We start from the raw sequence: 13,079 nt of genomic DNA, 5'->3' as shown, positions 1-13,079 counted from the left end.
CCCCCCCCCCCCCCCCCCCCCCCCCCCCCCCCCCCCCCCCCCCCCCCCCCCCCCCCCCCCCCCCCCCCCCCCCCCCCCCCCCCCCCCCCCCCCCGGCCATAGCAGAGACCTCTGACCTCCCCACCTTCTGTGTCTTACCCTCCTAACCACCAACCTTGTCACTTGCCTCCCTAACCCTTTATTGTCTGGATTCTCTCAGCAGTCCTAATGCAGAACAGGAATACAGACTTTTCAGTTCACCATCACCACCATTTCCACTTCCCTTAACCATTCCCTTCCCACTGAGTGGGGCTTCCTGTGTGTGCCAAGGCTGGTGCCGGAAACTGGGGGTACAGGGATGCCTCAGAGACCTCATGTACGTGGTCCCCTTTAATCCTCACACAATGTCTTGAGGAGATAGGTAGGACTCACGGTAATCCGTTCCACAGATGAGAAAAGAGATGAGAAATGGAATCCAGCGGAGAGAGGTCTAACTACTAAAGCCTTCAGTAATGACTAGACATCCTGTCCCTGAACAAGCCCCAGCCCCCTCCAACTCCCTGTATCCTTTTCCTGTGCTGAACAATGGGATGAGCTGTTTAGCTACACCCTCAAGACCAGACAAGTCCCAAAGCTTCCGTGTATGGTTGTACAGTTTGTGCACTGTATGTAGGTGCCCTGCCAAGAGGGTGAATGGGGCTGAAATCCAGCCTGGGCTCCTTGCCAAGTCGTGGGGCTAAATCTACTATGAAGAAAGGTTGCCTTTTTTCTAACTGGCTCTGCTCAGAAGGGCGCCTTTTTACATTGTGTGTCAAGGTGCCGCACAGGCCAGATGTGGTCCTCATCGTCTTGACTTCCAGAAATGCTCCTTTACTTACTCCTGCCTCCTTAGACTAGACACTCTCGACTAGCCCTTTCTTCAGTGAGCTCAGGCTGTCCAAAACCAATCCCCTACCTTCTCTGCCAAAGCTGTGGTCCTCTCAGTATCGTCCATTCCAGTTGATGGCAACCAGCGTCCATTCAACCAGTCACATAAGCCAGGAACTCGGGAGGGATCCTTTATGTCTCTTTTTTCACCCCCAGGATCCTGCAGTCCCTGAGTCCTGCTGACTCCAACTTCTATCTGTCTCTCAAATCTATTCCCAGCGCTCCATGCTCACTGTTTGTCTCGCTCTGAGCCTGGTTCAAGAGCCTCTGGATTGATCTCTCTGCCTCAGATTCAGTCTACTGTCAGAACAGCTCTAAAATAGAAATGGTTTCTTTCTTTGCTTTTGTCCACAGTGGCTTCTGATTTACAACCAAAAATCCAAATACCTTTCTGCAGCGCACAAGGCCCTCAGTGAACTAGGCTCACCACGCACTGCCATGGGCCCCTGTGTGCTTCTGGGCCTTTGCACGTCCTCATCCCTCTGCCTCACGGATGCTGCCCCCACCCTGTCCCAACCTCTTATCTTCTTCTCACCCACAGCTCTGGCACTAGCACGAGGTTTTACACGGAAAGATAATCACCGAATGTTTGTTAAATGAGTGACTAGAAGGACGTACGTGTGCACGTGTGGATGGCTGGATGTATGGATGCACAGCTGGGAGGAACATCATTCCACCTACACTGTGCAGCCTTCTTGGACTCTGTGAGGCAGAGCTTATTCTGGGACAGTCCTTTGTACCTACATACGTCAACTACAATAGTTACTATACTATTACATAACTATGTTTAAAAATTTTTTTTAATTTATTGAGAGAGAGAGAGAGTGTGAGCAGGGGAAGAGCAGAGAGAGAAGGGGGGCAGAGGCTCTGAAGAGGACTCTGTGCTGCCAGCAGAGAGCCTGATGCAGAGCTCAAACTCATGAACTGTGAAATCATGACCTGACTCAAAGTCGAATGCTTAACTGACTGAATCACCCAGCTGCCTTCTCTCTCTTTTTAAAGTTTACTTATTTATTTTTGAGAGAGAGAGAGAGAGATAGACAGACAGGGAGAGAGTCCCAGGCAGGTTCTGCACTGTCAGCACAGAGCCTGATGCAGGGCTTGAACTCATGAACTGTGAGACCATGACCTGAGGCAAAATCAAGAGCTGGACACTTAACCAACTGAGCTTCGGGGGTGTCCCTCATTCCTCAAATGTCTTGATGTCCATGTGCTACCCAGCCCCCTTCCATTTGAGCTCTTCTTTCCTTCTTGCTGCACTCTCTTAGCTGCATCTTCTTCCTCCTCTCTTGCCATGGGTGGTTCTTTCTCCTACCTCAACCCCGTTCCTCAATGGTGGGAACCCTAGAAATATTGCAATTTCTTCCCATTTCCTCTCTTTGTGCTCTCTTGGGAAGCTTCTTGAGCACTGCTTCAGTAGTTTAGGTGGAGATAATTCACAGATTAATGGTTCTAGCCAGACTTTCCACTATATGGTCTACAGGAGAGAAGAAAAATGTAAAGAACAGAATGCCATGGTTCAAGAACAACTGACCACAAGAAGTAACCAGGGTGCCAACCATGAGCTGGATCTTTCTGCTTTACATTTGCTACAGATATATGTCTGCATTTGCCTATCTCTTCTGCCTCATGGTTAGCCAATGGTTAGCCAATTCAGAATCAGTTCATTTCAAGACATAAAACTTAATCAAGAGCCTGCCATTTGAGGTCAACATGTACCTCACAGGATCTATGCCTGGAAGCCACCAAGCTGAAGAGGCTTCTTCACCCGGCCTCCAGTTTCTAGTAAGTATAAATGGACCTTTTTGAAAATCCAATGAAAGACATGGACCACCAAACCAGAAAAAAATAAGCAATTCATGCAAATTTAGATTAGGGACCTCAGTTAAGAAGGCATTGCTAGGGGCGCCTGGGTGGCTCAGTCAGTTAAACCTCTGACATCGGCTCAGGTCATGATCTCACGTTCATGGGTTCGAGCCCCGTGTCAGGCTCTGTGCTGACAGCTAGCTCAGAGCCTGGGGTCTGCTTTGGATTCTGTGTCTCCTCTCTCTCTGCCCCTCCCCTTCTCATGCTCTGTCTCTCTCTGTATCAAAACTAAATAAAACATTTTAAAAAATTAAAAAAAAGAAGGCATTGCTATAAGAGTCGTACTGATCAATGACTTGTACCGAAGCACACACTCATATTCTCAACTTGTTCCCCAACTCTGCATGGCACACTCCTTGTATTTCAATATGAAATGTGTTCCTTATATCAAATTAAGAAATGGCATGGATATGAGTGAATATTTATCTAAGAAAATATACAAGTGGCCAATAAATATATGAAAAGATGCTCAACATCATTAGCTATCAGGGAAATGCAAATCAAAACCACAGTGAGATACGACTTCACACCCACGAGGGTGGCTGTAAAAAAAAGACAGACAATAAAAAATAAGCATTGATGAGGAAGTGAATAAACTGGAACTCTCAAGCTGGTAGGGATATAAAATGGCACAGCCAATTCAGAAAACAGTCTAACAGTCCCCTAAAAGGCTAACATAGAGTTACCAGCAATTCACTCCTGGGTACATACCCAAGAAAAATGAAAACTTACATCTACACAAAAACTTGTACATGGATATTTCCTATCAGCATTACTCACAGTAGCCCCAGAGTGGAAGCACCCCATGTCCATCAATTGATAAAGCATGATATATCCACACAATGGAATATTACCCAGCAATAAAAAGGAATGGGGTACTGATGCCCACTACCCATGGATAAACCTTTAAAACACTGTGCCAAGTGAAGAAGCCAGTCACAGGGACTACCATATTATGTGATCCCGTGCATGTGAATATCCAGAGTAGGCAAATCCACATCCACAAATAATAAACCTGGGGTTGCCTAGGACTACAGGGGGATTGGTGGTTTAGGGAGAATGACAGCTAATGGATCCAAGGTTTCTTTTTGGAGCGGTAAAAAAAAATTTTTTTTTCTTTAAATTGATTGTGGTGGTGGTTACACAGCTCTGTGAATACACGAATAGTACATTGAATTGTACAATTCAAATGGATGGATTGCATGGTTTGTGAATTCCATCTCAACAAGGCTGCTAAAAAAGAACTGTACTTTGTAAAAAGACATATGAAGCACTAACTGCAGAAACTGGATAAAGTGGACACCATCAGAATGAAAAGATTCTGCTCCTCAAAAAACATCATTTTGGAAGGAAAAAGCAAGCCACGGACTAGGAGAAAATATTGTTTTAGCATATATATTTGATAAAGGACTTATACCCAGAATATATAAAGAATTAATAGTCAGTAGATCATCATATACATGGTTAAGAATGGGCAAAAATGAATGTCTCAGGTAACTATAAGGAAGCACAAGAAGATGCCTGCAGGACTGTTCTGAATGTGAAAAGGCTGGAACAAGTTGACCCCCAAAATCCCCCCAGATACCTGATTTGGATGTGGGCGGAACGAGAGGGGACAGGAAAATATCAGAATGATTACATAATCTGTAAAGACTTGTATCACGGTGTGTTAGAAAGTGATTCTTTACACAAAGTGGCTGTTGAAAAGATGAAGTAGATATATGGAGGAGGAGGGGAGAGAGCGAGAGCGCGCTGGAGCACACACGAGTTACACAGCTCTGACTCTTAAATGATTGGAACATCCTGTCAGGACCAGAGAACGTCAGGCCTGTCCAGCAGGAGCCCAGTAGCTGGCCATGCAACCGCCAGACGGAGTATAGACAGAAGACAGATTCTCCACACACACAGGATACTCAAGCAAACCTGCCCCTCCCACCCCTAGCCCTAAATTCGTCTGCCAAACAGTCCCAAAAGTGAGTGGGGAAAAAATTTAGCCATAAATGCAAACTTCTGTTAATTGACAGGATATCTTCCCATGAAAAAAGGAAAAAAGACAGAAGGGGAAAATATCCAGAAACCAAGGCTACACCACTGAGATGGTGAAGGGATGAATCAAAAGATAACTGTACTGGTCAATAGGATCCAGCTAAAAGAATGCTGATTCATGAATCTAGTTCCTAAAGTAAGACAGAGCAGTTGAACCACTGTCTTGAGTAGTTAGACACTGTCTCCTTCTTCTGGTTAAGACTTAAGAGGCCATAAACCAGTGAGAACTACACTTTTGGCTTCTGATGTGAGAGTCATGGGTGAGAGACATCAGTGAAAATCTGGTTTGGTTGTGATGAGCAGAATTTCCAATAGGCACTACCAAGTTTGGAGCCCTGGATACAGACTGGGTTCCTCTGGCTGCACTGGATCCACCAAGGCAGAATGTCCTAAGAACTCACCTCACCCTCTGACTCTCTCTGGGACAGGAAAGACAGTAACTCATGCAACTGAACCATGGTCCAAGTGGAGCCACCAACATACAACTCATCCATTCACGCACTGAATAGACATTTATTGAGAGTCTACTCGACACAGTCACTGAGCTAAGCACCAGGGATATAATGATTAATAAAATACAGTTTGAGGGAGGAAGGCAGACATTAAACAAGCTGTACAGTATCTAAGTGACCAGAAGTGTGATAAATGCTACTTAGCTCCAGTTGACTGGTGTCACATGGGAATGGAGAAGGCCAAAGGGCCAGAACTAACGATGAATGACCCTTGTTCCACTTTTCTTTGAACCAAAGGGCCGGAATGGGGGCCCAAACAGCAAGGTCAGACCAATGACTGGTACAAACTTGCTCACGCCACCAAAGGGAAGTAATACCATGAGTGCCATTAAAAGCTGATTAAGTCTTTGGATACTGGCCTGGCAGTGAGGCCTGTCTACAACTAGATAATAGAGGATAAACAACTACATGATATAAGTCCTTCCCCCATTCACATATACCAGAGCATAAACCAGAAACATGGTCTCTCTTCTCATTTTCTCTCCCTCTGTCTCACACACACTAGTTCATACTCATCTACATATGTGTAACACTTCATCACATTCATAACCCACACTCCCAGACTCCCATCTCCAAAGGTGTATACACACATCACACCGATATATACACACACACACAGGCCACCATACCGGGCTGGCTGCTGTTCCACTCCTCACTGTCCGGGGTGCTAGCAGTGGGCTGTCCCTCTTGATCCTTTCCTTCTTCTTGCTTCTCCTGGGGAAGGCAAGCCTTATTCCTGTCCTCATGGGTTGGGGTGAAGTCCCAGACTCTATTGCAGGCCTCTGCCTAGCTTCCTGCCCACACAGTGTTCTGCCCCAAACAAGTAGAATTTCTTCTAGGCTACCAGCTAGAATACAGCTCCAGTGGACAACCTCTTAGCAGGTGGGCAAAAACTCAAATGAGCATACAGCCCCTAGTGACACAGTCTGATGACAATCTTCCTCATTCCTCTCAGAACTGCTCTGTGTGGATTTTACTTGCCCACTGGAACTTTCATGCTCTGTCTCTTCTAGCTTCTCTGCAACTAGAGCCCTGTGGTCCCAGGCCTCTGGCCTTGTGACTGGGCTCCAGTGATGGAGCTTTCCATCTGCCTACACATCTACCTGGGGACTGGTTTATGTGAATGTGACACGGCCCTGACACTAGACTGAGATGGGAGCTCCAGAAAGCAGGAGAGTGATTTAATCATTTCCCTCTAACCTGAATCATTTCCCTCTAACAGGACCTGAATCAAAATGGGACCCCAAAAATATGACGAGTGAGTCACCATGTGTCTTCTCTGGCCCAGCCCCACAGCTTGGATTAACTGAGAGGATGGTGGGAATTGAGATGTAGTCTCTAGCCTCCCCTCTCCCTCCCCACTGCCCTCTTCCTACCAAGGTCTCTGGCTCGGACTCCTCCTCCTCCTCGGAGGGGCTGCGGTATTCCCTGCGCTTCCTCTTCTTCATAGGTTTGAGGAGCTCGGAAGCGCTGGTGCTGCAGCTCTGGCCGGAGGAGTTCTCCACTATAACTGACCTGAGGGAGGAACGACCTGAGAGAAAGAAGCACCAACCCTGCACCACCCAGTCCTTCTCCTAAGCCCTGAACAGGAAGGGGGCTTGGGGGCCCCCTGCCAGCAGAGCAAGCAGGGTTGCAATTGCCTCCCCCTTACCGCTCTTGGAACAGTGGCGGGATGTCATCATTGGAGGAACCAGGATCCGGAACTGCGCTTTGCTGAGGTCCACACTCCTGGCACTGACAAGTGCCATCATCTTCTGTGGGGTCCTGCGGGGGATCTTCTGGAGGGTCCTGGGGGAGGTCTGCTGCGGGGGGCCAAAGGGGCCTCAGGTCTCCCACCCACAACAGCCTCACCTGTCAGGCTCCGCCCACCTTGGAGCCCAAGCCCACTAAGGACCAATTCCTGGATGCACTTGCAGAACCCGGCCACCCTCACCCCAACCCCTAACCATGGAAACTCCTCAGGGAGCTAAGGCCTCGCCCCACCCGTGCAGGGCCCCAGTCTGGGGATTGGGAGCGGGGGTCCTACCTGTATGTTGGGTGCCCGCATCGCCACCTCCCGCCGGGGCCTCGCCATCTTCATACTCGGCCACACCTTCGGGCCGCAGCTCCGGGCTCGGGGGCTGCTCTGCTCCTACCATGTTCAGCGGCGCGTACTCGCTTATCCGGAACTGGAGCACAGGAGGGTCTGAGGACTGGACTCCCGTACCTCCTCGACCTGTCCCCCGTTCAGCACAGTCCTCTCTGGCTGCCTCACTCTGCAAGCCTCGGCTCCGGGTTCCAGGCTCCAAGCCACGCCCCCAGCAGCCCTCCAGACTCCGAGCGCCTCCACCCCAGCCATGCCCCTAGAGTCCCGCACTCAAAACCGCACCCAAGAACCCTACATCACGGCCCCTTCCCCCTCCTTCGCCTTGGGCCCCGCCCTCAGTGTGCTGGCCCCGCCCCGCAGGTGCGGCTCGAAGGGACCCCGGCCAATCCCCACAGACACTCACCCGCAGGCCGCTCCCAGGAGGCGGGGCAGCAGCCTCGGTCCACTCCAGGAGCCGCACTGTGGTGGCGCTGGAGCTGGCCACAGGCCCGGCGCTTAACTGCGGCAGAACGGTGGCCGTGACAGGTATGCTGCCCACCACTCGCTCCGAAGCGCCCACATGGATCGGCTCCCGCGGAAAACAGGTCACATCCAGAGCACTGCTGGACAGGCCAAGGGTAGCCGAGCTGGCTGCGAACAAATACACCGACAGACATGACACAGGTGAGCCTGGTGGCCGTGCCCCATGCATGTGTGTAGGCAGGTGAAAGTATATCCTTCCCAGGATCCATACCTGCCTAAGCAGGTATGCTCCTCCTCCCCAGACCCTTGGCTTGGCCCACCTGGGATGATGAAGGCAGTAGCGGGCAGGTGAGAGCCAGAGCCTGAGCTGTCTCTGGCCACCAGGTGCACGTTGACCTCTCCTGTGGAGGGTCCCTTCAGTGTCCTCAGCATCTCCATTTCGGCATTCCCCTCCATCCTGGGAGGCCTATAAGCTGAAGACAACCCCCAGGGCAATCAGGGAGGGAGGGGGCTTCTTTGAGGAGGGGCTGGGCACCCTCAGGCTGGCAACCTGCAGAGAAAAGCCTCAACCCTGAGGACAGCAGGCTGTCTTAGGAGACCAACATTAACTCTGGCTCCTGGCTCCAACCAGGTCACCCAGATGAGGGCTCTGGCCAGGCCCTGCATCTCCCGCAGACTTTGGAAGATGGGCATGCATGAGGGTGCTCTGTAAACTGAGAGGTACTGAACTGACTCTGGGGAGTAGGCCTCGGGCCAAAGTTCTGTCTGGCCAGCTGTCACGGTGTAGCCCAGGCTAAGCCAAAACTTCCTTCCTCTCAACCGTGACTTCCAGCCCCACTAGAATCAATCCCTTCTCCCTCCGAGGAATTAGAGCCCTCAAGTATCAGGTTCTCTCTCACTCATAAGGTCCATTTTCCTGGGAGATGATCTTTCCCGATCACATTCCTTTATAACCCAGGCCTACAATCCTTCCAACCCCATGTAGAGTGAGCATCGTAACATCTGTTGAACAAATGCATACATGTGAAGAGCAGAGGTATTTGAGAGCCCAGGGAGTGCATGTGTTTGCTATAAATAAGGCAAGGCATTTAAAGAAAATGGCATCTAATACTGAGGTGGTGAATGGGTAAATGTACGGGGGGAAAAACACCTAATGACATAACATATATACTTAATATCTATCATTTACTTAACTCCTAAACTGTCTTGGCCATTGTTAGTGCCTTACCCACACTGTCCAGTAGAATCTTGTGTGATGATGGAAATATCTTAGGCCTACATTGTCCAACCCAGTAGCCACTAGCCACGTGTGGTTACAGAGCACTTGAAATGTGGCTAGTGTGAATGAGAAACTGAATTTTTTATCTTTTCCTTAAATTTTTTAATGTTTATTTATTTTTGAGAGGCAGAGTGTGAGCAGGGGAGGGGCTGAGAGAGAAGGAGACACAGAATCTGAAAGGAGCTCCAGGCTCTGAGGTATCACTACAGGGCCTGACATGGGGCTCGAACTCACAAACCTCGAGATGATGACCTGAGCCAAAGTCAGCCGCTTAACCGACTGAGCCACCCAGGTGCCTCTGAATTTTTTATCTTAATTTAAATTAAACTGGAATAGCCACAATGGCTATAGTTACTGTATTGGACAACAAAACTTTACACATATTATAACCGGCCTGTCCACTCTACCTGCAAAACACATCTCAAAGTCTGACGACTTCTCTCCATCTCCTTGCTGCCACACTGGTGCCAACTGCTATCAGCTCTCCTTGGACTTGAGAAACTGCCTCCTAACTCATCTCCCACCTTCCTTGCCTGCCCCCTACAGTCTATTCTCAGGCAAGAGAAAGCTTTAAAAATGCAAACTGAATCACATAATTTCACTACCTAAAATTCTTCTATGACTCTCCATTGCCCTTAGAACAAAATCAAAGTGCTTTATCCTATAGTATCTGACCCCTGTCTTCCTCTCTGATGTTATCCTCCATCTATCTTTCCGTTCTCCACCCTCAACAAACACTGGTTTCCTTCTGTTGATTAACAAACATTCCCACCACAGAGCCCTTGATCCTTACTGTTCCCTCTGCTTCTTAGAATGCACTTACCCATCCTCTTGGCTTGGCTGCCATAACCCGCCCCTCTGCCCCGCCAATCCTCCAGGCCTTGGCTCAGAGATCGGCGAAGGCTAGATACATAACCTGATTAATTAAAGCAACATTCAAACCAACGTGTGTCCCCCATGTTAAAATTATAAAACAGAACTACCTGAATTTCAATTCGCATTATTTTGTTTTGCACAGCTGATGTACCATTTTAAGTTCTTTTCACTAGAGTCGATCTTTTTATTTAAAACCTTGGCAGTCATTAAGTCAGTGTGGTTACTCCTGGAAGAATTTCATTGTTTCCAAACCTATCGTACATTTCAGGTGCATCCAGGAATGGAGGCTGAGGGGACTGGCCTGCTGTTTGGGTTTGTTGCCCTTGTTTCAGGGCAACTGAAAGGGTCAGTACCATTCTGTGCTCTGGGAAGACAGTCTCACAAAAGACAGAGTGCTCTCATGGAGCATATATTGTAGAAATAAAGGATAGGGTTGGGCTGGAGACAGAAATTTGAAAGCCATCATATATAGTTGGCATTGAAAACCATAAAACTGAGTACAAAGAAAAAGGTAGGAGCTTTGGAGCTCACCAAGATTTATAGGTTGGGAGGAGAAAGAAGATCTAGTAACAGAGCTTCACATGAGGTCAGAGGGAATCTGGAAGAGTCTGAGATTCTGGAGGACACATGAGGAAAGTTTTCAGGAAAGTGGGACCACTCAATGATGTTAAATGCCACCACCAGATCAAGTCAGGTGAGGGAGTGGACCGTTGGAGCAATAAGGAGTCATTAGAAACCTTGACAATAACCACCTCCAAGGAGCTGTGGACATAAAAACCTCACCGGAGTGGGTTCTAGAGAGAGATTATGGATTAGCTCAATATTTATTGAGCACCTACTATGTGCCAGGCTCTGTTCCAGGCAATGCAGATTTGTCAGTGAACAAACAGACAAGAACCTCTGCCACAGAGTCCACATTCTAGTGGGGGAAACTGATAGTAAGGTATGATCCTCATGGGAGAGTGGGAGAAAGGGAAGTGGAAACAACAGGACTACCAACTCTCTTCAGGAGGCTGAGATGTGAAGGAGAGCATGGAATTGGGGGATGGTTGTTTGGAGAGGGATGTGGTCTCAAGGAAGGGGTGTGGGATGTTTGTTGGCTTGTTTTTAAATAGGGGATGTTACAGCATGTTTGTACCTGATGAAAATGAGTCTATGGAGAAGAACAAACTGACAGTGCAGGGGAGAAGAATCACTGTAGAAGACAAGTCCTTGAATACGCAGGAGGAAAGGGGACCCAGTGCATCTGAGATGTGGGGACCCATCATCACATGCAGCTGTGGGCTCCTGCCAAGCACTACCTACTGTTTCTGTGGTCTTCCTCCCCAGCTAGACCAGGGGTTCTTCTGAGGCCTGGAGCTGCTTTCTCTGTGAGGTGAATTCACTCCTCCTCTCCCACGGCCACCCCACCTCGTGCTTGCAGCCCATGTGGCATTTTCATAATCCCCACTTGGTACACACAGTAGCACAACCGGTCTGAAATGGCTCCCAGGTATGAGCCAGGTGCCAGGAACATCCACTCCCACCCCTAGATCCTGGTCACACCCTAAGAACCCCACTTTTGTGTCCTGTGCACCTATTATTCCTTCTGCTTGGTAACTTTCCGTGTCCCAAAGGTCCAGACAAACCTAATCCTCCTCCAAGATCCAGCTCGAGTGACACCTCTTCCTCGAAGTCTTCCCCAAATCCACCCCAAAACAAAGTTTTGACTGTGCTCCATGGTTGAATTATGCATTAATGTGTGGGTCTCTGAGATGGCACAAAGCAGCTGGTGCGCAAAACGCCTGACACAGAGGTTGCACTCAACAGTCACTGAATGAATGAATCAGAGAGCTGGGTGTAAAAAGTGGTCAACATATAAGAAACAATGGTACTGAAATATGTAAATGGTTTAGCCATTTATTCCGTAGAGGCTGGAATACAATTTCCTCCTTCGTGCTGCTCAGAGGCTAGAGGAGGAGGGGATGAAGAAGGAGGTCCCAGCTACCCCGAAGACAGTCAGCTTCTCTGGGAACTGCCCTCAGCCAGGGGAGCTGCCTCGCCCAAGTGCCCTCTCCTGGAAGCAGCCATCCTGTCAGACTAGCTGATAAAGGGTAGAAAGGCCTTGCCTCCTTGCCTCAATGTGGGAGATCTCAGCAGGGCCATGTCCCTTCCAGAGCTATCCCTGGGACGGGCCGAGGCCTCTGTCAAGACTATGTTGGCAGTTCAACTTCTGCCCACCACTTTGCTGTCTTCACTGCCCTACGGTGATATTCCCAAGGGCATTCCAGTAAACCTGCACTCACATCTCCCTCCTGGAGGCTGGTTCCAGGGAACGCTACCTAAAACAGCCATTGGGTCCCGGGCCAGAGCGGCGTCGGGCACATAGCATATGCTCAGTAAACATTTATTGAATAACTATGTCTCTGTTTATTTTCTCTTCGTCTCTCTGCTAAGGTTCCTCCCACTGCCTGCCCTTCAAGGCCTCGTATACAACAGACGCTCAATAAAGGCTCTAGCTCTTGGTGTTGGGAGTGGGGAGTTAGCGCCCCCAGACACCCCCACGCACCTCAACACACACACTCAGCCTCAGCGAGACTGGGCGCCACAAACTTGGGGCTTGTCCCCCGCGGCTGCGGCCGGGGACGCAGGAGGGGCGAAAGCCGGCGCCGGGGTCGGGACCGCCACCCCCCAGCCCTTGGGGGACTAGTATAGACGGCGGTGGGCGGGGCGGCCACCGACCCGTCAGCCTCGCGCAATGGTTACTTTTTAAAACGCCAAAATGGCGGAATTCTTTTTATTCTTTCCCGTTATGGGAAAATAATAATCCCATTTCCCGTTATAAAAAATCAGAAATCAACGGTAGGAGAAAGTTTGCCAGATGACCCATTTCCTAAGAAAGCCCAAAGCCCGCCCTCTACACCTTCCGTCGTATTAATGAAAAACTCTTAATTGACTGCATTTCCCTGAAGACGGAGACGGAGCCGCCGCCTTCCCCGCGCGCGGTCGCGGCCCCCAGCCCCGCAGCCACCGGCCCCAGCCCCGCAGCGCTCCGCCCGGACCCCTT

At 49.5% G+C, this 13,079-nt stretch overlaps 1 protein-coding gene across 3 annotated transcripts in view; it reads right to left on the bottom strand.

Annotated features, from left to right (window-relative positions):
• L3MBTL1 (L3MBTL histone methyl-lysine binding protein 1) overlaps positions 1-8,345 on the bottom strand; it is a 28,112-nt gene extending 19,767 nt beyond the window's left edge. For all 3 annotated transcript variants that reach the window (XM_029918490.1, XM_029918492.1, XM_029918491.1), the window contains exons 1-6: positions 8,199-8,345; positions 7,820-8,046; positions 7,357-7,498; positions 6,982-7,132; positions 6,707-6,845; positions 5,960-6,044 (exon numbers count right to left, since the gene is read on the bottom strand). In XM_029918490.1, coding sequence (XP_029774350.1) covers positions 5,960-6,044; positions 6,707-6,845; positions 6,982-7,132; positions 7,357-7,498; positions 7,820-8,046; positions 8,199-8,334 — 880 coding nt within the window. In that variant the 5' untranslated portion in view covers positions 8,335-8,345. The remainder of the gene's footprint in view (positions 1-5,959; positions 6,045-6,706; positions 6,846-6,981; positions 7,133-7,356; positions 7,499-7,819; positions 8,047-8,198) is intronic.
• Between the last annotated feature and the right edge of the window lie 4,734 nt (positions 8,346-13,079).

Source organism: Suricata suricatta, chromosome 12 (genome assembly GCF_006229205.1).
Source record: "Suricata suricatta isolate VVHF042 chromosome 12, meerkat_22Aug2017_6uvM2_HiC, whole genome shotgun sequence".
NCBI lineage: Eukaryota > Metazoa > Chordata > Mammalia > Carnivora > Herpestidae > Suricata > Suricata suricatta.
This window is presented reverse-complemented; position numbering and strand designations above follow the sequence as displayed.